Here is a 26,529-nt window from a genome sequence, read left to right as displayed (position 1 = left end):
GGAAGGTACCCTTAAAGCGTGTACCCTTAAAGCGTATTTCTTAATTTAATAACCATTGACTGGAAACCCGACCCGAATAAAATCCAATTTCTTATAGAGCCCTACCCAACACTTCGGATTAAACACAACACACTTATTTCCATCAATTAACCTCCTCTCTATCAACCTGTAGAGTACCTGCAATAGAAGTTTGCAGATCTCGTATTTTCCTTTTGCTGCAGCTTCATGTAAGGGAGTGAATTTCCACAAATCAGCTACATTTACAACCGCACCGTGTTTAACAAGCAGTTCTGCTACTTCATAGTGACCATAGGAACAAGCATTGTGCAAAGGGACAAGACCTCTGAAAACAAGATTAAGCAAACTTCTCTTAATACATGCTACATTTTAGGTTTACATCATTCTGTCAAAAACAGCTCTAACTTTATTACACCATGAATATTCTACAACTTTTCTGAAAACAATCAGATGTTCTGAATTTCTGACTAATATTTATTTTCGCCATTGTGTACTGGTTTCCCTTGTGAACGCATATTTGTCTTCCAATGGCTTTAAATCTTTAACAATCCAATGCTAAAAAATGCTCATTACTTCTTTTGTCAACTAAAGTGGCCTTAATTTTATCAGTGAGGATAACTGTGAACATATGAACATAAGAAAGGCCATACTAGATCAGACCAATGGTCCATGTAGCTCAGTATCCTGTCTTCTGACAGTGGCCAATGCCAGGTACTTCAGAGGGAATGAACAGAACAGGTAATCATCAAGTGATCCATGCCCTGTTGCCCATTCCCAGCTTCTGGCAAACAGAGGCTAGGGACACTTCAGAGCATGGTTTTGCATCCCTGCCCATCCTGGCTAACAGCTATTGATGGATCTATCCTCCATGAACTTATCTAGTTCTTTTTTTAACCTTGTTATAGTCTTGGCCTTCACAACATCCTCTGGCAAAGAGTTCCACACGTTGATTTGTGCTTTGTGTAAAGAAACACTTCCTTTTGTTTGTTTTAAACCTACTGCCTATTAATTTCATTTGCTGACCCCTAGTTCGTGTGTTACAAGAATAAATAACACTTCCTTATTTACTTTCTTCACACCCATCATAATTTTATAGGTCTCTATCATATCCCCCCCCCCCGGTCATCTCTTTTCCAAGCTGAAGAGTCTGATGAAGTGAGCTGTAGCTCACGAAAGCTTATGCTCAAATAAATTGGTTAGTCTCTAAGGTGCCACAAGTACTCCTTTTCTTTTTGCAAATACAGACCAACACGGCTGCTACTCTGAAACCCATCTTATTATCTGTCTCATATGGAAGCTGTTCCATAGCCCTAATAATTTTCGTTTCCCTTTTCGGCACCTTTTCCGATTCCAGTGTATTTTTTTTGGATGGGACGACCAGATCAGCATGCAGTATTCAAGATGTGGGCGTACCATGGATTTATATAGAGGAAATATGATATTTTCTGTCTTATTATCTAACAATGTTGGGAATCATTAGGAAAGGGATAGCTTTTTTGACTGCCATTGCACATTGAGTGGATGTTTTCAGACAACTATCCACAGTGACTCCAAGATCTCTTTTTTGAGTGGTAACAGCTAATTTAGACCCCATCATTTTATATGTATAGTTGGGATTATGTTTTCCAATGTGCTTTACTTTGCATCAACAATGATCTTGCCCAGTCACCCAGTATTGTGAGATCCCTTTGTAACTCTTTGCAGTCTGCCTGGGACTTAACTATCTTGAGTAGTTTCGTATCATCTGCAAATTTTGCCACCTCACTGTTTACACCTTTTTCCAGATAATTTATGAATAAGTTGAACAGTACTGGTCCCAGTACTGATCCCTGGGGGACACCACTATTTACCTCTTTCTATTCTGAAAACTGACCATGTATTCCTACCCCTTGTTTCCTCTCTTTTAACCAGTTACTGACCCAGGGGAGGACCTTCTCTTTTTCCCCATAACAGCTTACTTTGCTTAAGAGCCTTAGGTGAGGGCCTTGTCAAAGGCTTTCTGAAAATCTAGGTACACTGGCTCACCCTTGCCCTCAAAGAATTCTAGTAGATTGGTGAGGCATGATTTCCCTTTACAAAAACCATGTTGATTCTTCACCAACAAATTGTGTTCATCTAAGTGTCTGATATTTCTGTTCTTTACTATAGCTTTGCTATAGTGTGATACTTCTGCTGATGTTTAAAATGCAAATTCTGTACTATATATACACACATCACTATTTCTCACTTGTGTGTTTTGACTGGCCTAAATTACATGATTCAGGTCTTGTAGACTATATAGTGGGTATATTTTAAAGTCCTATAGCAATAGAGAGAGTGAGAATTTCTTATAGCATTATATAGGAAGGATTTTCCAAAGAAATATAAAGTATCTCAAATAAGACAAAACACGAACCAGTCAGCAAAATTCAAGGGCTCAGAACTATCACAAAACACAGACAACATCTTTTGAGTACTTACCCTTTATCTTTTGCATGAACATCAGCTCCATGCTGAAGAAGATACTCAACCACAGACACTCTGTTATATCCTGCTGCAAAGTGAAGTGGTGTGGACTGACGCCCTTCAATATCTCTGCAGTTCACACTCTGAATTGTACATAACTTCTGTGAAACAGACAAAACATACATTACTATACATGTAACAAAATACAAGCATGTAGACACTGGTCATAAAATACTGTTCTGCATATCTGATTTGAAAAATTACTTCTATTTACCATAACCAGAAGATTTAATAATACTCATTATAATCTGTACATGACATTTATTTTGCCAATGAGTTTTTACATAAAGGCTTTACTTTTCAGGGATCCTGTATCCCTGACAGCGCAAAGAGAATCACCTGTTTCCCTCTCTTTAAACTTGTAACTATTGTCAGAACTATTTCTTTTCAATGAAGAACTGAATAGGACTCTTCAGAAAAATGGGCCAATATTACTCTTTAAATCTAACCAGGGGATTTTTGCACAGTACGGGGGAATCAGGACCAGGATCATGAATCTACAGCACTCAGACTGAGAAAGGCTCTCCCTCTTTTTAAGCAACATAAATATAGTTTGACAAAATATGCACCCAAGTAAATATTAAAACTGCGTGTTCTTACTTTTACGGTATCCACATCTCCTGCCTTTGCAGCTTCCAGCAACTGTCGATCTGCATCTGAATTACTTAATGGGATGCCTTCTACAAAAGAAAATAGGGCTATAAAGAAAGTAATTGTTTGTATTTTTAGAGTTTATTTAACTAGAGAAACATTTAAGATCAGACTACTATATAGTACTTCAAGGGCTACTCTTAAATAAATCAGGAAATTCTAGTCAATGTATGTCTTTTCATATAATCCCCAAAATTTAACTTGTGGTTATACCCTTGAATTCACAGGTTTCCAAAATTGTGTTAATTTGCCCCTTGCATTGTCCTCAACTTTGGAAAATTGCAGAACCAGTCAAACTTCCCTATTCAGTCTCTGAATTTCAATTATTCTAAAACGCTTATATATTTAAGCTTATAAATTTATTATTCATGTTTTTTTTCACTGAAAAAAAATCTTCAAGCTATGTATATACTTTCTTACATCTGGCCACAAAGGCAAAACAAAAATAGCTAATATTGATCCTCACTTTTAGCCTAAGAGATTTCTTTTCAGTGACTCTCCAAACTGACTGGAAGTGGCAGGTCTACTAAATATGCAGGAGCAGTCAGCAGATGACAAGCATATAAAATATTTTTTTGCTTGAGCTCAGTGCTATTCCTTAATGGCTGACGATGCAGCAAATGAAACAAAATATGACACCATTTTTTAAATGAACTTATATCCTAAAACAAACAAACATAGTACCTTGTAGTAATTGTTGTACATTTTCATTCCCCATTTGTAAAGCTGTGAAACCCTGCAGTGACACAATTGAGGGATCACATCCAGAGCTCAACAACAATCTGCATGTCTGCAGATGGCCACAATGTGCAGCTCTATGCAGAGAAGTCTGACCAAGATTGTCCAATGCATTAACCTAAAGAGAACATAGAATCTTAAGAATGTAGTTTTACAGGATTTAAGAACATCAGGGACCTTATTTTCACAAATGACCAGGCAGAAGTTCACAATGAGCACTTAGGTCAACAGATCTGACCCCTGGAACCGTGAAGGAGAATCTTGATTTTCACTTTAAAAAAAAAGTTTAACTCATTTCCATGCAAAGGTAACCTAGAAAATATGAAAAATGTAAGCCCGTCACTAATGATGAATACAACAAGCAGCTGGGCTTTTATTTTACAGCAAAAGGGTAGCAGGGACCTAAGGATCCTGCAGCCCTTAACTTCCAGTACATTTATTTAAAATGAATCAGTAAAGTTGGGGTTTTACCCAGAAAATTATTTCACTAACCCTCTCCAAAATCCTTAGGCAGTGCCTGTGCAAAGCAGTCAGATAAAGATGGACACGAATAATTGGTAGCTAGAGGTGTTGGCACAAGTTATATTGCTGACCATTTACCAAATCTTAAGGGCAGCTTTGCTTAACAATTTTAGCCCTCACTTAAGTTGGTACTGCTGCTAACCCAGGCAGCTGCTCTGCTAAGGGTGTGGCTCCCATTGCCACAGCAGCTGCTGTAAGAGGAACTCCCCTCCTTCATCTTACACCAGTACTGCCAGAGGCATGTGGAGAACAAACTACGCAGTCTCCATATGTTTCTCCCCACCAACCACTCCAGTAGCACAAAAGGATGATTGATCAATCTGCCACTGCACAGCTACTGCAACCTGCCAGTCCTCTCAGGGTATGTCTACACAGCAATGTAAGCCCAGGCCTGAGCTCAAGCCTGACTACCCTTGTGTCCACTCACCAATTGTGCTAAACTAGGATTCGGATCTAGGGTCCCAGGACCCTGCAGGGCTGGAGGGTCCAAGCCCTATTGCTTTCCTGCGTGCATGTGACCCTGGCTTAACTTGGGCCCTGTAAGTCCTCCAGATGTATCCCAGAGTTCCTGGTGGCAGAAGAGCTATTACTACCTGGCCAACTGCATTCCCACTTCCTGCTCCAACTCCTCCTTGCTGTTGCGTGGAAGAGCCTTGGAGCAGAAAGCAAAGCTGACAGGCGGGAGGAGGCTCCTGGCTGTTGGGGGTCATCCCTCCCCTGGCCTGTGGCCATGCTTAACCAGATCTGCTGCTCTGCCTCCCTGTAGGGCAGTCCTGGCTCCACTCTCTGGCAAGGGTGCCCGAGAAGTGTGCGCTGTGAGGGGAGTGAATGGAAGCCAGCCTCAAAACTCCCCCCCACCCACCCAGGGATCCTTTTTTCCTGCCTCCCAGAGTGTGGCAGGGGCAGGGATAAGGGATCTCAGGGGACTGCTGGAGCACACTGCACACTAGCCCTGGCGATGCACTTCACCGCTTTGCAGTTGGCAGCGGTCAGGCTCTGATGTGTGCGTATTTTTCCTCTGAAACCTTCTTAGGTCAAATATCAAAACAGACAAAAACAAACAGAAAACCAACCAAACAAAACCACCTTTGTTGAACATCCAATTTTAAAAATTAAGAATTTCAAAGTTTCATTTTGAAAGACCTGGGCAGTGATGTCCTAATGATCCTGAGAACAGGTGCAAATGGGCATTTTCCTGCCAATGTGACTCAGCCTAGAGGTAGAAAGCCCAATTCTCAGGTTAGATGATAGTTCAGTATAAAGCCTTCTCAAACTACAGTCATTCTCCTGAGACAGCCACCAAAGGAGCTAGTTATGAAGTTTATGTACTCATGTGCTCCTTATGGGCACCTGAGTTCCATCAATGGCACCACTACAGTTAGGAAACAGGGTGGGCAGTAGTGTTTCCCACAGTGTAACACATTCGTGGGGCTAGTGTCAACACTAGGGAGTGGGGCGCTAGGCACTCTGGAATAGGATTACTTTGACTCAGATCTGTGCACTGCAGTGTGGATGCCAGAGCCCTAGGTTTGAGCACAGGTCAGAAAATTCTAAGCCTAGGGTTAAAATACAGTATTAACACTCAAGTCAGGGTTCTCTGACATGGGTCAGCTGACTCTAGTCCCACTAACCATAGGATTACATTGCTATGTAGACATACCCTTAGCTTCAACATGGAGTTTAAAGAGCCAGTAGCAGGAGTTCTGCTTCAACCAACATCATGCAAGGGAAGCCTGTTTTCCTTCCCTTCCATATCAGCCAAAGTAGACTAGACATCCTAAAGATACACAAGACACACATTCCCTGAATGACTACCCTGCCCACCACAAAGGGGGACCCACTCTTCACCTGTTTGCCCCATAGCTAGAAGCCTCAATATGACACACTGCTTCTAGGTAGGGGAGCCACCTAGAGAGTGCTCTGTGACATGCTAGGGAGGAATAAACACGGTGGGTTGAGAGTTATTAGGGAAAATGGCTTAGAGTAGCCATTCCCACTCCACATGGCAAATAGCATTACCATTCTCAGTTAAATGAACTAAGAGTTAAAAAAGGAACACAAAATATCTAGTCTGCTCTTGAACACAGCATCTAGGCTGGAAGAGGATGCATTTTTCTTTGAAGTTCAGCATTTAACAACAGGTCTTGGCAAGTACCACAGGTTCAAAAGGAAAATCTTACTGCTTTATTAATACACGTCCAGTGAGGCTGAAGGTACGTTAGACCACTAAAACATGGCCTAGAATGCATTAGAAAAGGGAACTGTGAAAATTCTCAACTGCAGTAATACTGCGTGAGACAAACGTTCATTCCTATTACTCTGCATATAGGGACATATTCAGTATGTTACTGAAGTTTAAGGAATTTAACGGCATATTACGCTGCATTAGTAGGAGCATTGCCAGCAGACTGAAGGAAGTGATTATTCCCCTCTATCCAGTTTTGGGCGCCCCACTACAGAAAGGATGTGGACAAACTGGAGAGAGTCCAGCAGCAGGCAATGAAAATGAGTAGGGGGCTGGGGCACAAGACTTATGAAGAGGGCTTATTTAGTCTGCAGAAGAGAAGAGTGAGGGGAGATTTGATAGCAGCCTTCAACTACCTGAAGGGGAGTTCCAAAAGAGGATGGAGCTAGGTTGTTCTCAGTGGTGGCAGATGACAGAACAAGGAGCAGTGGTCTCAAGTTGCAGTGGGGGGAGGTCTAGGTTGGATGTTAGGAAAAACTATTTCACTAAGGGGGTGGTGAAACACTGAAATGGGTTACCTAGGGAGGCGGTGGAATCTCCATCCTTAAGAGGTTTTCAAGGCCTAGCTTAACAAAGCCCTGGCTGGGATGATTTAGTTGGGGTTGGTCCTGCTTTGAGCAGGGATTTGGACTGGATGACCTCCTGAAGTTTCTTCCAACACTAATCTTCTATGATTCTATGAATTTTGAAAGTTAGTTACACTTTTAAACTACTTTTACTGAGGAACCAAAAGCCAATTTCAAAAGACATTTGTGACAAATAATTAACTATGACAGTTAAACCTACTGCTTGTGAGAGTTACAGTCAGAGCTTGAGGTGGGAGGAGCCTGGGTCTCATACATTATCCCCACCCTCCTCATGTCACTGTTTAACTACTAAACAAGAGGCTTTGTCTATATCAGCTAATATTGGCCATTCTGACTTGAGAACCTCTGGATTTTTCTAATAACTAAAAAGAAAAGGAGTACTTGTGGCACCTTAGAGACTAACAAATTCATTTGAGCATAAGCTTTCGTGAGCTACAGCTCACTTCATCGGCATCGGATGAAGTGAGCTGTAGCTCAGGAAAGCTTATGCTCAAATAAATTTGTTAGTCTCTAAGGTGCCACAAGTACTCCTTTTCTTTTTGCGAATACAAACTAACATGGCTGCTACTCTGAAACCTCTAATAACTAAGTCATTCACTAACTCAACCCTACAACAAGTAGCTTTCTATTCTCTAGACTTCTCTGTTTCTCTCAATAGCCATGTCAGAAGCCATATAGCAGTCAGCCTGTAATCAAGTTCCAAAAATCAGAATCCTGAGTCTTTATTTTAGCAGTCTTGTTCAATGTGATTACATTAAGTGGCACGCCCTATTTCCATACTTCCTCTATGTGAAAACTTGACCAAAATGCAGTGCATTATAGCAGCTGTGCAACATTATGACTTGATCTTAATTATTGCCAGTGACATCATTTAAATTTTTCTCCATTTTATCTTTTCAAATTTAAGTCCCAGATCTCTTACATACTATTTTTCTAATTAGTTTATCTGCTACCTCCTCTCTTGTTGTGTTTTTGTAAAACACGTTCACAATTCTACTGCTTGTAATTAAGCACCAAATACATCTTTTTTCTGTACTTAGTGAAAGTAGTAGAAATTAGTAAAACTATACTGTTTTCTCTTTTAAAACTTGACAAAATGTATGAAGTCGATAAACATAGTTCTATACGAGTGTGTATATCATCTCTCTGTCTTGCATATGTAAACATGTATACTTACAAAACTAATTCTATGCACAATGCTGAATTTACAACTGCAGTCTGTCAACTTTGTGCTACAGTGTTACATCTTATAGATAATTCTAGCCAAAGAAATACAGGAAGTAATTCGTACCTTAGCTTCATGCTTCACAACAACTTCAACAACATCATTATGAGCTTTTTCTGATGCCACATGGAGAGGTGTCAAGAAGCTTTATTAAAAAATAAAAATTACAGTTAAGTTGTATGCTATAAAATTATCCTGAACAATTAATAGCATCCATCAGTAGCACTCACTCTTTTGTCTTTTCATTGATGTTGGCTCCTTTTCTCAGAAGTAATTCACAGACTTGCTTTCTCTTGGGATACAGAGATGCAGCAGCACAGTGCTAAATATTTCAAAATTGCAGCATTAATAATGATCTCGTTATATATAGCATTTTATTAGTTGCTAATGACTGGCAAACTAAAGCAAGATCCTGTATCAGGAATTGCTAGAACAGACCCATGCAGAGTATTATTAATTTCAATGGGACCTACATATGGGTTCAGGGATTTGCACCATAGCTTTCCAACACAACATTTAACTAAATTTCTAACACTAAGTCAGAGATTCTAAGGCTAGAAGGTCTATCTATTCTGACCTCGGTATAATATAATAATGTTGGGGAAATTAATGAACACAGAACCAGTAAATTGAAAAACAGGCAGATAACATGTTCTATATTTCCTTTATTAGCTTAATATAACTGCAATTAGACAAACTGGGTAACAAGAAGTTACATTTGAGAAGAGAAAATATCTTAAGGATAGAGTCCTCTCTCACCAGTGGAAAACGTGATACTGCAGATCTATTGTTGATACATGAGTTTGGGAGCAACACTTTTAAAGTGGGAGACATTATCCTGTAACAATATCCTATTACAATGCCATGATTTCTGTCCAACTAAACGGCTGATGAAGACTGTCACTGTACCTCAGGGATGTTACTGCAATAATAGAACAATTAGTATATATGATTGTCCTTCTATGTTTAGATTAGCTTGGAGAACAGTCCTACTGATTACTTCAATCACAGAGCAGCCTTCAATACTTTTAAGCTTACATAGTATCTTACTCCTGAGGGATTTAGTAATTAATATATTAATAATCAGAGGCATAGGTTCTAGAAATGGCACATAAATACATGAAAGGTATATGAGCACTTTGATGAAACTGATTCAAAGTGCTTTAAAACAAGGAATTTAGGCCCATTTTTAAAGGTATTCAGGTGTTGCTGTGCTCAGAGTTGCAACACCTAACAGATCTATGAGCCTAAGTCTCATGTTCAAAAGAGATTTAGGAGCCAAAATCCCATTGATGGCCAAAGAGTTTTTGGCTCCTAAGTGACTAAATCCCTTTTGAACAGGAGACTTAGGTGCTGCAACGCTGAGCGCAGCAATGTCTAAATATCTGGGCCTTAGTCTCAATATTTATAGTAAAGCAAATATCTCCATTTTACAGATCAGGAAACAGGCAGAGAGTGATTAAGTGACTTGCTTAATGTCACATGGGCATCTGGACCAGAGGGAACAGAACAAAAATTTCTGGACTTCCCACCTTACCTTTAGATCACCTGTACTCCTACACCCCAACAATTAACCACAAGCTGGTCTGTCTCCATCTTAACAGTTCCAGAATAGAAAATTATAACTAGCAACCCGGAGTTGAGATGTGTGTGGTCTATAACTATCGAAGAGTTATGTTTGTATGTCTGATTGATAACCTATAAAAAAAATACCAAGACTGATACCAAGCCAAAAGAAAAATCAACTAAAAACTCTAATATTAGTGTATGGGAGAAGATTCTCAGTATAGCCCACTTAATTGAGGTGGACAAAGTTTGGTATAACAGTGCCTAGGACAGGTGTCTCAAACTCAAATGACCACATGAGTACTAATGCATTGGCCCAAGGGCCACATCATTAACACCCCACCCTTGCTGCCCCTGGCTCCACCCCCACTCCACCTCTTCCATGAGGCCCTGCCCCACCTCTTCCTTGCCCCCATTCCAATCCCTTCCCCGAAGTCTCCACCCCAACCCCGCCCCCCTCCCTGTCCCCAGGGGGAGCAGGAGGGGTGCAGGGTGTGGTGGGGGCTCAGGGCAGGGAGTTGAGGTGCAGGAGGTGTGCATGGCACGGCAAGGGGCTCAGGGCAGGGAGTGCAGGAGGTGTGCAGGGTGCAGCAGGAGGCTTAGGGCAGGGAGTTGGGATGTGAGGTGCAGGAGGGGTGAGGGGTGCAGGGCGCTGCAGGCAGGGGCGCAGGAGTGCGGGGTGCGGCAGGAGGCTCAGGGCAGGGAGTTGGGGTGTGCGGTGCAGGAGGGGTGCGGGCTCCGGCCCCGCGCCACTTATCTAGAGCAGCTCCCGTGCGCACCGGGGCCAGGGCAGGCTTGCTGCCTGCCCGCCCTGGCCCCGCACCTCTCTGCTCTGCTCCAGTCCAGGAAGCAGCCGGAACCACGTCCCGCCGGGGGAAGGGCCTGCGCTGCGGCACACAGCTCTGTGTGCTGCTCTTGCTGCTCCTCCAGGTACCTCCCCTGAAGCTCCCACTGGCTGCGGTTCCCTGTTCCCGGCCAATGGGAGCTGCTGGGGGGGGCTGGGGGGGAGGAGCAGCGTGTTTTTGCCTGGAAGCGAGAGTAACACACTGAGCCCCCTGCCCCATCCCAGAGCCACAGGGGCATGGTTCCGGCTGCTTCAGGGAACGGTGCGGGGTTCGCGGTGCCACGGGGTACGCAGAGGTGCACGTGGGAGGGGGTGCGCAGGGAGCTTAGTAGGCCGCACAAAAGAACCTTGTGGGCCGCATGTTTGAGACCCCTGACCTTTGAGAAGGACTTTGAGAATCTTGAAATCTATGTTAATTACAAAGATGGATCAATAATTTGTACATATTGGATGAAATCCTGGCCTCAGTGAAATCAATGAGAGTTTTACCATTGACTTCAATGGAGCCAGGATTTTACCCATTTTATTTCTTTGATTTGAGAATCAGTATAGTGAGATTTAGATTTGAAGGTTGAACTTATAAAATTACTCAAATAGCTAGCAACAAAATGTATTTAATTATTATTTATATAACTATATTAGGAAATCTAGTTTCAGGCTCTTAATATTTGCAAAGATTTACTAGACTAAATTCATCCCTGGTACAAGAAAAAGGGCAAGGGAATTACATTAGTTGAATCTGGACCATGTAATCCAGTATTTCTGGAAACAACTCTTTTCAGGAACTGTAACTAGGTCATACCTAGGACCCTACTAAATTTCAAGGTCATACAATTTAAAAAATTGTCAATTTCTTGATTTCAGATATTTATATCTGAAATTTCATAATGTCGTAATTGTAAGTGTCCTGACCCAAAAAGGAGGTGGGGGGGGGTCACAAGGTTATCGTACGGTGTTTGCGTTACTGCTACCCTTACTTCTGCTGGCAGCGGCACTGCAGGAGCCCAGCTCTGAAAGCAGAGCCACTGCCAGCAGCAGTGCAGAAGCAAGGATGGCATGGTACCGTATTGCCACCCTTACTTCTGTGCTGCTGCCTGCAGAGCTAGGCCCTCAGCAGCCACACTCTCCGGCCGCCCATCTCTGAAGGCAACAGTGCAGAAGTAAGGCTGGCATCGTATGGTATTGCCACCCTTACTTCTGCGCTGCCTTCAGAGCTGGGTGCCTGGCCAACAGCCACCAAGCTCTAAAGGCAGCGCAGAAGTAAGGGTGGCAATACCAAGACCCCCCCTAAAATAACCTTGTGACTCACCCCGCCTTGCAACCCCTTTTTAGGTCAGGACCCCTTTGAGAAACATTAGCCTCCCCTGTGAAATCTGTATAATATAGGGTAAAAGCACTCAAAAGACCAGTTTCATGATCCATGACACATTTTTCATGGCCGTGAATTTTGTACCATGGGCCATATAAAGGATATTACACAATACCATTTTCTGTTCTCTTTCCTCATCTCCCTTTCCTTTTACTTTGTTTGCCATTTCCTCTCTGTCTCCCTCAACGTATAATAACTATCAGAATAAAGTAATCAAGAGCAAGAGTGGGAATCAAGCATGAGTTTGTAATGATCAAGCCACACAAATCTGATTTATTTTAACAATTACTAAAATTACTAGATGAAGGTGCCAAACACTTTTCATATGGATTGAAAACTGGTTGGATTCTAAGCAAAACAAAATTAGGATAAATGGCTGTGTCAGGAATACAGGCAGAGAGAAAGCTGCCTACTGCAGTGCTGCAGCAGTTGGCATTAGACTTAGCTTATCTTTATTCTTTCAACTCACTGATGAAACATTCATATGAAATTACACTGAAAAGTGAAACGAACACATACAAGGATAGAACTACAAAAGCCATTTGAAGAGATTAGAAATAGGAGCATACAGTAAGTGTGGTTCAACCTGAAAAAATTGCAAGCTAATATATGTAGAAGAAAACTTAGAAACTCAAGTATTCAGTGGATTGAGACAAATGACAGTGGTATAGATAACCTAGAGAAAATAGACAAATTCGTTACAACCTTTCACTGATATAGTAGCAGAGAATTATCCTGCAAGACTTGACAGGAATGTGAAAAGTTTAAATTACAAAGGACACTCTAGATGTGTTATCTTAACTTATTATACACTACAGTTGACTTGCCAGTCTTTACAATGTCAGGTTCTCAGAAAATGGAATTTGTGTGTTTTAAAGCATTGCCCAACATATTTAGTTTAGCATCTTAACATCTTAAATCACTAATATATCTGAAATATTACCAATGCTGTTTCATGAGTTTGAGGATGCTTGAAATTCACTGTTTCCAAAGATAGATATTTTTTGATGCGAGCTACATCTGATTCTCGTGCCGCCTGTAGCAAGGAGTGACCTTTGAATTCATCTAGAAAAGAAAGATTATATTCTTAATCTGGTCTGGAAAGTATTAAAGGGATTGTTCGCTTCTAGTAGGGGAAATCCTGCTCTCAGTGCATGGTAGAGACTTTAGAAAGCCATTTCTAGTAATTTACTGTACACAGGTTCATTATATGATGTAGCCCAGCACTCTATATACTCCAGAAAATTGCTACTTTGTCCATGCACAGGCTGAGCATGAGGATTCCTTAGCTATGCCAGACAGAACTCATGTCCCAATTCTCCAATTCAGAAGTTGAGAGAAAGTGATAGCATTTCATCTTCAAAACAAATGTATTCATAGTTCTAAGTAATTATGCTGGTGGATTTTTTTGTTCAAATGACCTTTGCTGAAGAGAAAAATGATATTGCTGGGAATACGTTTTTTGAAAGATCATAGGGAGAAGTGGGGAAGCAGCAGGAAGAAAACAGGATTCTAGGAAAGAAAAATCTACACAAGCCATTACAGCCACAAGACTGCTGAATAGTAACTAAAATCAGTTTTTAAACCTATGTTCAAAAGGGCCCGTTAGTTGTATATATTTGAGACTATTTCATGTTTTAGGATAATACAATCTTCAGGCAGGCATTACACAATTGTTTTCAAAATGTAAACACTTTCTTCCCAACTTAATATCAGTGTGATACTGTTTATGAAACTTAAGGCACTCATTACAAAGAAAAACTAATCAATTGTAGATGAGCTATGAAATGCCATCTATCCTATTCATTTTCACATTCACTTTATACTCACATGCCAATCGTTCTTTTAATTGAGGTGTTGGGGCTAAATCAATGGTGCTTTTATTGTGACAGTTCAACAGTGTTGGATCAGCACCATAACTTAACAAGAGAGAACACACTTCCACCCTGTTCTTAGAAGCTGCTTCATGCAGAGGAGTGAACTGCCACAGATCCATAGCATTTACACATGCTCCATGCTGGGAAAGTTACAAAAACAAAGGAGACTATTAAAGAAAAATTGCAATTATTAATTGCCACAAAGCAGACAGCAAGATAAATATATAACTATATACATGCACACAGTTTCCAAGATATTTTTTTCAGAAATATCTATTGTAAGTCCTTTTACAGTCCCCATTACCATACTATCAGAGTGCCTCATAATATTTAATGAATTTATCCTTACAACACACCTGTGACGTAGGGCAGTATTAATATCCCCATTTTATAGATGGGGAAGTGAGGTACAAAGAAACTAAAGGCCTAGTCTACACTAGAAAATTAGGTCAGCATAATGACATCACTCAGGGGTGTGAAAAATCCAAACCTGAGTGGCGCAGTTAGGATGACCTAAATCCCAGTGCAGACAGCGATAGGTCATAGAATCATAGAATATCAGGGTTGGAAGGGACCTCAGGAGGTCATCTAGTCCAACCCCCTGCTCAAAAGCAGGACCAATACCCAATTAAATCATCCCAGCCAGGGCTTTGTCAAGCCTGACCTTAAAAACTTCTAAGGAAGGAGATTCCACCACCTCCCTAGGCAACACATTCCAGTGTTTCACCACCCTCCTAGTGAAAAAGTTTTTCCTAATATCCAACCTAAATCTCCCCCACTGCAACTTGAGACCATTACTCCTTGTCCTGTCCTCTTCCACCACTGAGAATAGTCTAGAACCATCCTCTCTGGAACTGCCTCTCAGGTAGTTGAAAGCAGCTATCAAATCCCCCCTCATTCTTCTCTTTTGCAGACTAAACAATCCCAGTTCCCTCAGCCTCTCCTCATAACTCATGTGTTCCAGACCCCTAATCATTTTTGTTGCCCTCCGCTGGACTCTCTCCAATTTATCCACATCCTTCTTGTAGTGTGGGGCCCAAAACTGGACACAGTACTCCAGATGAGGCCTCACCAATGTCGAATAGAGGGGAACGATCACGTCCCTCGATCTGCTCGCTATGCCCCTACTTATACATCCCAAAATGCCATTGCAGGGCACACTGCTGGCTCATATCCAGCTTCTCGTCCACTGTCACCCCTAGGTCCTTTTCCGCAGAACTGCTGCCTAGCCATTCGGTCCCTAGTCTGTAGCTGTGCATTGGGTTCTTCCGTCCTAAGTGCAGGACCCTGCACTTATCCTTATTGAACCTCATCAGATTTCTTTTGGCCCAATCCTCCAATTTGTCTAGGTCCCTCTGTATCCTATCCCTGCCCTCCAGCGTATCTACCACTCCTCCCAGTTTAGTATCATCCGCAAATTTGCTGAGAGTGCAATCCACACCATCCTCCAGATCATTTATGAAGATATTGAACAAAACCGGCCCCAGGACCGACCCTTGGGGCACTCCACTTGACACCGGCTGCCAACTAGACATGGAGCCATTGATCACTACCCGTTGAGCCCGACAATCTAGCCAACTTTCTACCCACCTTATAGTGCATTCATCCAGCCCATACTTCCTTAACTTGCTGACAAGGATACTGTGGGAGACCGTGTCAAAAGCTTTGCTAAAGCATAGCTATGCTTTGCATAGACAATCCAGGAAGTTTTTGGAAAGCGTAGGGGACAATTTCCTGGTGCAAGTGCTAGAGGAGCCAACTGGGGGGGAGCTTTTCTTAACCTGCTGCTCACAAACCGGGAAGAATTAGTAGGGGAAGCAAAAGTGGATGGGAATCTGGGAGGTAGTGACCATGAGTTGGTTGAGTTCAGGATCCTGACACAGGGAAGAAAGGTAAGCAGCAGGATACGGACCCTGGACTTCAGGAAAGCAGACTTCGACTCCCTCAGGGAACGGATGGGTAGGATCCCCTGGGGGACTAACATGAAGGGGAAAGGAGTCCAGGAGAGCTGGCTGTATTTCAAGAAATCCCTGTTGAGGTTACAGGGACAGAACATCCCGATGTGTCGAAAGAATAGTAAGTATGGCAGGCAACCAGCTTGGCTTAACGGTGAAATCCTAGCAGATCTTAAGCATAAAAAAGAAGCTTACAAGAAGTGGGAGGTTGGACATATGACCAGGGAAGAGTATAAAAATATTGCTCGGGCATGTAGGAAAGAAATTAGGAGGGCCAAATCGCACCTGGAGCTGCAGCTAGCGAGAGATGTTAAGAGTAACAAGAAGGGTTTCTTCAGGTATGTTGGCAACAAAAAGAAAGCCAAGGAAAGTGTGGGCCCCTTAATGAATGAGGGAGGCAACCTAGTGACGGAGGATGTGGAAAAAGCTAATGTACTCAATGCTTTTTTTGCCTCTGTCTTCACGAACAAGGTCAGCTCCCAGACTGCTGTGCTGGGCATCACAACATGGGGAATAGATGGCCAGCCCTCTGTGGAGAAAGAGGTGGTTAGGGACTATTTAGAAAAACTGGACGTGCACAAGTCCATGGGGCCGGATGAGTTGCATCCGAGAGTGCTAAAGGAACTGGTGGCTGTGATTGCAGAACCATTGGCCATTATCTTTGAAAACTCGTGGCGAACGGGGGAAGTCCCGGATGACTGGAAAAAGGCTAATGTAGTGCCAATCTTTAAAAAAGGGAAGAAGGAGGATCCTGGGAACTACAGGTCAGTAAGCCTCACTTCAGTCCCCGGAAAAATCATGGAGCAGGTCCTCAAAGAATCAATCCTGAAGCACTTACATGAGAGGAAAGTGATCAGGAACAGTCAGCATGGATTCACCAAGGGAAGGTCATGCCTGACTAATCTAATTGCCTTCTATGATGAGATTACTGGTTCTGTGAATGAAGGGAAAGCAGTGGATGTATTGTATCTTGACTTTAGCAAAGCTTTTGACACGGTCTCCCACAGTATCCTTGTCAGCAAGTTAAGGTCGACAGAAGAATCCTACCTCTTGGGGAGGTGAATTACCTATGACAACAGAACCCCTCCATTTGGCATAGGTAGTGTCTACACCAGAGGTCGACAAACTTCGGCATGCGCCCCATCAGAATAATCTGCTGGCCTGCCGCAAGACATTGTGTTTAGGTTGACTGTCCACAGGCACAGCACCCCACAGCTCCCAGTGGCTTGGAATGGGGAACCTTGGCCACTAGGAGCTGTGGGGGGCCGTGCCTGCGGACGGTCAACCTAAACACGTCTCACAGCCCGCCAGCAGATTACCCTGATGGGCCGCATACCAAAGGTTGCCAACCGCTGGTGTACACTGAAGCGCTGCAGTGGTGCAACTATGCCGCTGTAGCATTTTAAGGGTACACAAGCCCTAAGTGACGGGCACAAGGTCACAAAGAAAGCCAGAGCTGGAGCAAAGAATTGAGCCTAGGTCTCCCAAACTCTAGGCTAGCTCTAGCCACTGAATCATCTTTCCTCTCACTATGATCACCACTATATTATCATCCTTCCATCATTATTGTCTACATAACTGAATGGTTCTTTAGCCTAAGTAACAGCTACCATTTCCCAAGAGGAAGTTGACAGTTTTTGACAAAATGATAAATCAGTCTGTGAACACAAGAAAATGTTTAGAAACTCAGTTGCTTTAAGGCAACTTATATTTACTAAGAGTCACATTTTTTAGACATTAGTATTTTGTTATGTAACAAAAAAGGTTAACAAAGTCTATTGCAACACTAATCCTCATCCTGTCACTTGCCTTCAAATGCTGAGAAGCACTTCCTTTGTTACAAATTGTCAGTCAACATAAATCTGCTAACACAGCAAGAAAATACTTATTCAATAGTTTGAACTTTTAACTAGTTTTAAAATACACATTTAAAAACGAGTTGTAGATTCATTCCCCCACAAATCATCAAAATGTAGTAGTTTCGGATTAGAAATAAAGTTGTGACATGCCCAGGACAAAAGAGTCTGTATTTTGTATCTACTTGAGTTACATATTTTTCTCCTAAAAATTTAGTCATTCTGTACATACTTCTATACTTACCTGAAATTTTACACTATAAAATAAACTCCAGGTAAAAATCTAAGCTAAATTAAGGTTTTAAATAGTTAGCAGTTACTTAAGGAGAAAAATATTTAAAATATTGTTTTAATAAAATCCTGTAAGTGCCAAGTTAAGGTTAAACCTAAAAATCTTAAACATGCAAATGCAGTTTTAGTCATCCAATAAGCCTTAAGTCTGATGCCATGCCTATGCCTTCCATTATGGAGAACTGTAACATCTGTGTCTAAGATAGAGACATTTCAATGTAATTTTTTATAAGAACACTTCAAAAATCCTCTTTATATTGCTTGCTTGTGAAGTCAAGGAATTTTTGAAATTTCCATTTTTTTAACATGTATATACAGTAGAACCTCAGTTACAAATGCCTAGAGAATGGAGGTTGTTTGTAACTCTGAAATGTTTGTAACTCTGAATAAAACGTTATGCTTGTTCTTTCAAAAGTTTACAACTGAACATTGACTTCATATAGCTTTGAAACTTCAGTATGAAGAAAAATGCTGCTTTCCCTTTATTATTTTTAGTAGTTTACATTTAACACATTACTAGACTGTATTTGCTTTTTTTAAGTCTCTGCTGATGCCTGATTGAGTACTTTCAGTTCCAAATGAGGTGTGTGGTTGACTGGTCAGTTCATAACTCTGGTGTTTGATACGCTGAGGTTCTACTGTATTATGTAAGCATTACCACCACCATCTGGTATGACCCTAAGTATTGGTTTGGTTCTTAAAAGGTTTGTACGCCCAGATATAAGCATCCATGTTAAGTCTCAGAATACAACATGACATTTGATACACCAAATGGTGTATTCTGGAAAAGCTGTGGAAACCTATCTTTTCATAGTGGTCTAATTACATTCTTAAAGAAGGCAAGAAAGAAGTGCTATAATGTAAACACAGGTGCACACCTGCATAAGTGTATTTTGAACTACTGAATGCAGTTTAGATGTTTCAGTTTACAATTTATGATGATAAGACCAACAACAAGAGTAAAATAATCCAGTTAAACTACTTCAAGTTTTAGCAAGGCTGACTATTTCCTGGGAAAAAATTGTTTAGGACAGGGCACTGGTAAATACTATCTAAAACTTAGTTTAAACTGGGAAACTGAGAAAAATAATTGCATCAGCATCCAGCAAGTTTCACCAAGCACAGAACAAATTTTTTCAAACTTTGGGTACATCCATTCAAAATTGAGGATTAGGTTCCATCTATCCACTGTATCAAAGTAGGTCTTCTGCTACAGAATGCAGCATGATCAAATGGACCTGAATTGGTAGTCTGCAATTCTGCATTCTTCTGATTGCTTAATGCTTCAAGCCTACAACTCTGCACGACTATCGTTTCATATAATCAAATGTTTTCAATATTTATATAACATTAAAAACTGAAATATGAATCATGACATGTATAACTTTCTTGAGAAAATACCACACCAAAATGTAGACAGACATTCCCATGTTCAGTATTATAATTACATGACACCTACTGCAATTTACTTTTTATTTGTACAACCCTACCTTATTAACCAAAACTTAGCTAAAATTGCGTGCAATTATGAAGCAGTTTTTAAAACAGAAAATGCCTTAAACTGGGACTAATTAGTTTTTCCCAGGGGTGTAAAAAACCACAATTTTACTGGTAAAAACCACCTCTGGTAAATACCATGCCACCCCTGATATTCTGAGTCACTCATGCAATGAAACTAGATACACTTCTCTCCTAGTTGGGGAGGTGGGAGTGGGGCAGAGAGGTTTGTGAGCAATGACACAGGGTCAGAGTGAAGGCAGTACTGTTCATTTCCACATGAGACTGATGACTTTTTCAGCGGTTCAACATTAAATGAATATTTGCAATCTCAAATATAACTTGAATTTTTTCATGGGCCCTTCATGCTCTGCTTTCTCCTGTAAGAGAGAGGGTTTGTGTGAGTGTGCGCAGAAGTGTCTTGCCAGCACTTCTAGGACGCTCTTCTCACATTTTATTGAAGAAACAGGAAGTGCCTATAAACATTCAATATAGGGTACAAAAGAGGATAGCAGGGAAGGAAAGTGTGTTTGTAAGGATAGAGTTTCCATGCAAGCAGATAATACACAAGGGGTAGTAAGGATTCTGTAGTTAGGCCCCAACGCTGCACCACTGAACTGGAGACCAAAAGGATGTTTTTAATAACCCTGCAAACTAATCAGTGGCTGAAGTTAAGAAAAAAGTTCAAAATGTCAGAACTGGTGCAAATATAGAGCCATCTCTCAACATTTTAGTTCACTAATTTTTATATTCTCTAGATACAATAAAATTTGTAAAGATTGCTAATTGTTTAAATGTTATGTCTGGAGTATATACAGAATATATAAACACAAGTAGTTAAGGTTAATCATTTTTCCTATGTATTTTTTTCTTTTTCTTTCCTTTATCTCCATCTGATTGATAATTACTGTAACAAATCTAGCTGTAGGCTCTGAGGGAATATTTTCCAGGCTCAGAGACTATTATAAACAATAAATATTTCTGATTTATTATAAACAATAAATATGTCTGAGACGGATGAATGTCACTCTTTTCAAGACCCAATTCTGCAAATTTGTGTGAGCACATTGCTGTGTCAATGCAGAGCCCCTGTGGCTTCAATGGGACTCCACAGATATGCATTGTTGTGCCTGCATGCAAACAGTTTCAGGATTGGTGCCTTAATTTGTACAGGGCTGGAATAAGGCTTACAAATTATCTCTTTAGACAACAACTTTTTAAAAAGCTTTGCTAAATCTTTGTTTACATCTAGAGTGCTAGAACTATTGGGTCGGTATTTCTACAATATTTTAAAACCCTAACAATTCTAGCCCTACACTAATCTTACAAGCCATCATGACACCTCCATAACTTAAAAGTAAAGTGTATTTCCAAATGCTGACTTCCACTGCAACTCCATCTTGATACGAACAGTTCAAGTTTTAAAGTGGCAGTGCATTTCTATAACAAGCTTTACAGGGCATGCTTTAACTTATTCTGGGCAGGAGAGTGAAGTGAGTGTACATATATCAAATTAACCTACCAACTCTGCCTGTCTTTTTTAAATGATTTTAAATACAAGAAGATAAGTGACACTCAAAAAACAGAAAAAATTCACAATAGAAGAATTTCACCCAGTTTGAAAGAGGAATGAAATTAAATACCAACCTTTACTAGAAGTTCTGTTACTTCATAATGACCATAGGAACAGGCATTGTGAAGTGGCACCAAATCTCTAAGCAGTTGGGGGGAGGGAGAAACATGTTATATGCGCTTGGGTTACAAGTATGTAAACTCAGTAAATTACAAACAACAATATGTAGCTTTCTATCAATTCTAAAAATTAAAAAACCCAGCTATCCCACTGAAAAGTGATGGGAAAACAGAGATATGAGACAATAACCTCCAAAGTTATTGAAATCAATGTCTGTTTAACATACAATAAATTGCACAATGAATTCCATAATCACATGGAAATTGCATTGTATTTGTTGTAAGTGACTTGGTTCCAGAGATTTTATGAAATTAAACAGTAATTACACTACGTGGAAAGCACTGTATTGGGAGAACTTATTTCAAGGAAGACAGTAATTTTTCCTTTATCCCTAAAAAGTTTTGTTGCACAATCTCTTTTCTTTAGCATGCTAAAGAAGTCTGACTGGTTTAGTGTTAATATCACTGAGCAAGGTTCTGTACTATACATCTAAGAACACAGTATAGACCTTGCCTCCACAGGGAGGGAAAACTAAGATGGTTTAAGCCACCTCTGCTCCCTCCTGATCCTGTTCTGGTAGCTGGAGAAGCACGTAATGTAATTTAGACAGCCAGGAAACTCTATCATTGCAAGGGTAGCAATGGACTGACAAAGGTTTCAAGTTTACAAGGGCCTTGCAACCCTTTGATCTGGCAGCTGTTCTATCCATCCTGAAGTGATATGTTGGGAATAAAGACTTAAGATTCTATTTTCTATAATTTCAGCCTATTTATTCATGATGTTTAAAAAAGGTTTCTAGAGACTAAATATTTTCTGTAAATTTGTATGAATTTACCATGTTTCAATTAGCATTTCTATACTTAGCAATAGCAAAAGTTCCTTATATGCTAAGTGAATGCTTAGAAATATATTACTCCTACAGGAATTCTGTGCCACTGTGTGTGGGCGGAATTCATGTCCCCCACAGATTTCTTTGCTTCCCTGCAGAAAAATGACTTTCTGACAGGGAAGCAAGGGGAAGCTGCAAGAGCACCACTCCCTAGCAGCGCAGGTACAAGTTTCAGGCATCTGGAGGAGAGGTAAATCACTGGGGGATGGAGATCAGCTGCTAGTCTTGGCTGGGCTGGAGACAGGAGAGGACAGGACTTCCTCTTCCCCTACAAGGAGTGGCTGGGGCTGTGTCAGACCCACCCCCAGAAACTTCCGCTAGCTGCAGGAAGGTCAGCATCCTCCCCTGCTTCCTGCCCCCATCACTTCTCAGTTGTGGGGGGAGGGGGTCACTGTACAGGAAGCTGCTCCCCCATCCACCCAACTCCTGTGCATCCGGACCTCCCATACCCAGACACCCCTGCCAAGCCTTACCTGGTATATCCAGAAAGCCCCCTAGCCCTCCATACCCGAACCCCACCCCACTGAACCTCAACCCCTGCATCTGGAGCCGTCTGCACCCAGACCCCCTGCTTCCAGACCCCCATCCCTGCTCCCAGACCACTGCCCACTGAGCTCTCTGGACTCATACTCCCACCCTGATGCCCCAATCTCTGTACCAACCTGAGCCCCCACATCCAGACCCCCACACCACTAACCAACAATTAGCTGCACTCTGACCCCCACCCCACCAAGCTCCACTCCACCAGCACCAAGACCCCCCTCGTTGAGATCCCCACACCCAGACCCCTCCACGGAGCCCCAACAACCTTCACCTGGAAGCCCCTGCAGAGTCCCATTGCCCCTGCACCTGGAACCCCCTCAAAATGAGCCTCTGTGCATCCAGATCCCCCCCACACCTAGACCCCCCACTGCGCTGCCTGCACCCAGATTGTCCCACACAGAATCCTCTCACCCCACATGTGGATCTCCCCACACTTGGATCCTGCCTGGTTGAGCCCATCTGCCCCACACCTGGTGGACCTGACGCAGAGGGGCATGGCCCTAGGGTATTTCTGGGGCAGGCCCAGGCCTCTTGTGCTGTGTCAGGTGCAGCCTCACCGCTTTGTCCATGTTCTGGGGGTAGGAGTGCTGCAGGGTGATCTTCCACCTTTGTGCAGCCAGTGGCTGTGCTTCCCACTGCCATGCTGGAGCCTCTGCATTTATTTATTGACAAATAAAACACACAGAATTTTGCAGATTTTTAAAATACTGTGTATAGAATTTTTTATTTTTTGGTGCAGAATGCTCTCAGGAGTAATATATTATCAAATTCAGTGTTTGGGAAACAAAAATAATGTTTATTCTTTTGAGTATAACCTTTTAAAATGAGAAATCATGGGAATCCAATCAGAAAACCATTTTCAAAGTGAAAGGGGTCTTCAAAGGAAAATGAAAACTGAACTAACCACACATGTGTACTGAATTTTGATAGGTATGGTATGAAAGCATTTTTTTAAAAATGTAAGCCTTTTAAAGTCTTTTGGACATACACAGGCTGGCAGTTCCTCTCTTAGAATGAATATGTTTTATGGATGATTCAGTATTAGTTTTATTGCTTGGCAGGTTTCTCATAAGGTTGTGACCAAAAATTAGAATGTCACAATTATAAAGTTAGAGATGGTACATCTGCCTCAACTTTGAGTTTTCTGGTATTTGTTCCAGGTCAATTTTTTTTTTAACATTAGAATTCTTTATTACACGTAAAAGTACATTATTGATACATTCTAAACACAAGTGAAAGAAAACTCACCCTTTATCCTTGGCATGTACATCAGCTCCATGCTGTAGTAACAGCTGCACAATCTTAACCCGGTTATACCCAGCTGCTAAGTGTAATGGAGTTGACTGGAGAGAGAGAATGAATCCAAATTATAAGTTCAATTATTAACTAATCAAACATTGTGAAATGTAAAAGGAATACAACTAATTAAGTTATCTGAGTCCTCAAAATATTTGTACCATCAGCAGAGAGAGAATGTTTGAACAGTTATTTAATAAGTATTTGTGTAAAGGACATTTTTTCCCTACCTGCTCACTCCCCCCCCGTGATTTAGTTACCATCAATACACATTGCAAGGCTTTACTCACCACTAATACATTCAGGCAAACAACAACTACAGTGACAGATTTTTGGGCTCTGCAGTCAGCTCCCACTTCCTCCCAGGTTAGTCCTTCCACAGATGTGCCAAAGCCCTCCCCCTGAGGCTCCCTCTGTGACTTGGCTGTTACCAGCATATAGTGCCAGATTATAAACAGTTCTCTTTACCAAGTAAGAAGTTAATTTTAAAAATAAGCCACAGTGACAGTTAACTGTGCTGGAGAGAAGACTGTGATTATATGCAGAACAAACAGAAAAACTTCACCTTATCTTCCATCTGAACTCCCTAGGCAGACGACTGCTCTATGATCTGTCCAGTCAGTAGGCATGGGAGTGTTTAGTAAGGAGTACCGAGCAAAAGGCCTGAAGCAACAGGATTTGCACAGAGATGTTTTCTTCATTCAGGCTGTGGATAGGTTCATCAACTTGAGGGGATTGCACAGTTGGACCAGATTCATGCTCCACAGGGAGGGGGAAGTAGTAGTATTGATGCTCAGACACTTAAAAGCTTTGGAGAGCTTCAAATATCCAACTGCAAGGTGTAACATGTAAGAAACTGGCTTGGGGAAAACACAGAAACTTAAGGGAATGAGCCCATACAAATATCTAAATGGGAACCATGACAGGGCTATAGATAGCGACTTAAACCTTCAGGAAAGCTATGGGTTCAAACTAATGAAATTTCAAAAAAATTTTGGATGGGAATTTTGGCATTTTTAGCCAAGATACCCTTATCCTGCCAGGAATAAGTCCAGACCCTGTAAATGTAGCGTAAACTCTACTGTAAGAAGAGTAACGTCAGAGCCAGTGCCAAGTCTTGGGGACACAGGATGGAGGTGGTGCAAAAGAGGAGCATGGATACAACTCTTCAACTCACTTGGCAACTATTAGGATCAAAGAGGGAAAGCTTTTGTTGTAACTTTGACATCAGCACAGCTGCAGAGAAGGTCAGTCAGCAAAAGAAAGTTGTTCTGCCACTACTCCTTGATCCAGAAGACAAATGCAAAAAGTGGTGGATATAGTTCTTTTTAAGCAAAGAAGAAAAGTATCTGACAGTTGCCACTGTCTTCAAACACAATTTTTTAAGTACAAGTTGAATATGACATACCAAAAATCTGACTCAAATGGTAGTTTTAAATGTAAAGAATTAAATCTAAATGTTAACATTTCAAAACAAAATGTCTTTAAATGTGGCTTTGAGCTAAAATACCTTTCTGCCATCACTTGCATGACAGTTGACATTTAATGGTGTAAGAAGAGCCATCATCTTTTCTTCATTACCACCCCTAGGAAAAAAAAGATTGTTTAAACAAACATGGGACATTTTGGCCAATTGATACTGCATATAAAAACAACTTTAGTTGCTTTCACTATTTACAGTGTTGCACAAATAACATCCCAAATAGCTGTTTTGTTGGTTCTGCTTCAAACCTACTAAAAACAACTTCTACAAAGGATTTCAAATTATACAATATGAACATTGACATATTACAAGCCAGTAGCTACTGTGCATCACATCATATATAGCCCTGAGCTATATGCTGGGACTCCATTAGGACAAGGTCCTGAGGTAAGGGTGCCATAATTGTTTTATTAATTTCACCCAAAAATGACTGCCCAAGGCCTAGTATGTACTCAGAAAGCAAACTTAAAATTAATTTGTATGTGTTATTAAAAAGTGGGTTATTCTGAAAATAATGCCATATGCAAATTGTTTTCTACATTTAATACATACCTGGCACTTTCTAAGAGTTCATCCTTCTTGTATTCACCTGAAAGTGAAGAGAAAATGTTTTCCTTACCTATCGAAAGCATAAAATCCATGGAAAAAAGCTTTTATGATCTAAAGTTTTCTGCTTATCCTCCTCTTTCAGTATTTAGAGAGCAGTCTCCAGCTGTTTCCCCTCTTTAAAACAATTAGCACTTTGTGCTCTTGAAATTCTGATAGGTTCTGTCACCTATACTTGGGGTCTGGCCACAAATAAATAGAAATTAAACTAGTATTTAAGAAAAATCCAACGTATTACTTTTGAAGCATATTGAAGCATAAAAGCATATTACT

General features: G+C 41.1%; 1 protein-coding gene across 5 annotated transcripts in view; it reads right to left on the bottom strand.

The window, feature by feature from the left end:
- Positions 1 to 26,529, bottom strand: part of TNKS2 (tankyrase 2) — a 70,346-nt gene that overhangs the window by 31,663 nt on the left and 12,154 nt on the right. For 4 of the 5 annotated variants that reach the window (XM_084635030.1, XM_084635027.1, XM_084635029.1 and 1 more), the window contains exons 4-15: positions 26,203 to 26,239; positions 25,678 to 25,753; positions 24,120 to 24,214; positions 21,394 to 21,460; positions 14,101 to 14,287; positions 13,214 to 13,335; positions 8,722 to 8,813; positions 8,558 to 8,636; positions 3,859 to 4,030; positions 3,124 to 3,203; positions 2,479 to 2,624; positions 178 to 343 (exon numbers count right to left, since the gene is read on the bottom strand). In XM_084635030.1, coding sequence (XP_084491156.1) covers positions 178 to 343; positions 2,479 to 2,624; positions 3,124 to 3,203; positions 3,859 to 4,030; positions 8,558 to 8,636; positions 8,722 to 8,813; positions 13,214 to 13,335; positions 14,101 to 14,287; positions 21,394 to 21,460; positions 24,120 to 24,214; positions 25,678 to 25,753; positions 26,203 to 26,239 — 1,319 coding nt within the window. Of the gene's footprint in view, positions 1 to 177; positions 344 to 2,478; positions 2,625 to 3,123; positions 3,204 to 3,858; positions 4,031 to 8,557; positions 8,637 to 8,721; positions 8,814 to 13,213; positions 13,336 to 14,100; positions 14,288 to 21,393; positions 21,461 to 24,119; positions 24,215 to 24,732; positions 25,557 to 25,677; positions 25,754 to 26,202; positions 26,240 to 26,529 lie in introns of those variants that run through there. The other variant, XM_084635031.1, reaches the window with a different exon arrangement.

The sequence above is a fragment of the Lepidochelys olivacea genome, assembly GCF_965140295.1.
Source record: "Lepidochelys olivacea isolate rLepOli2 genome assembly, chromosome: 7".
Taxonomy (NCBI): Eukaryota; Metazoa; Chordata; order Testudines; family Cheloniidae; genus Lepidochelys; species Lepidochelys olivacea.
The sequence above is the reverse complement of the archived record's forward strand: the minus strand, read 5'-3'. Positions and strand labels throughout refer to the sequence as shown.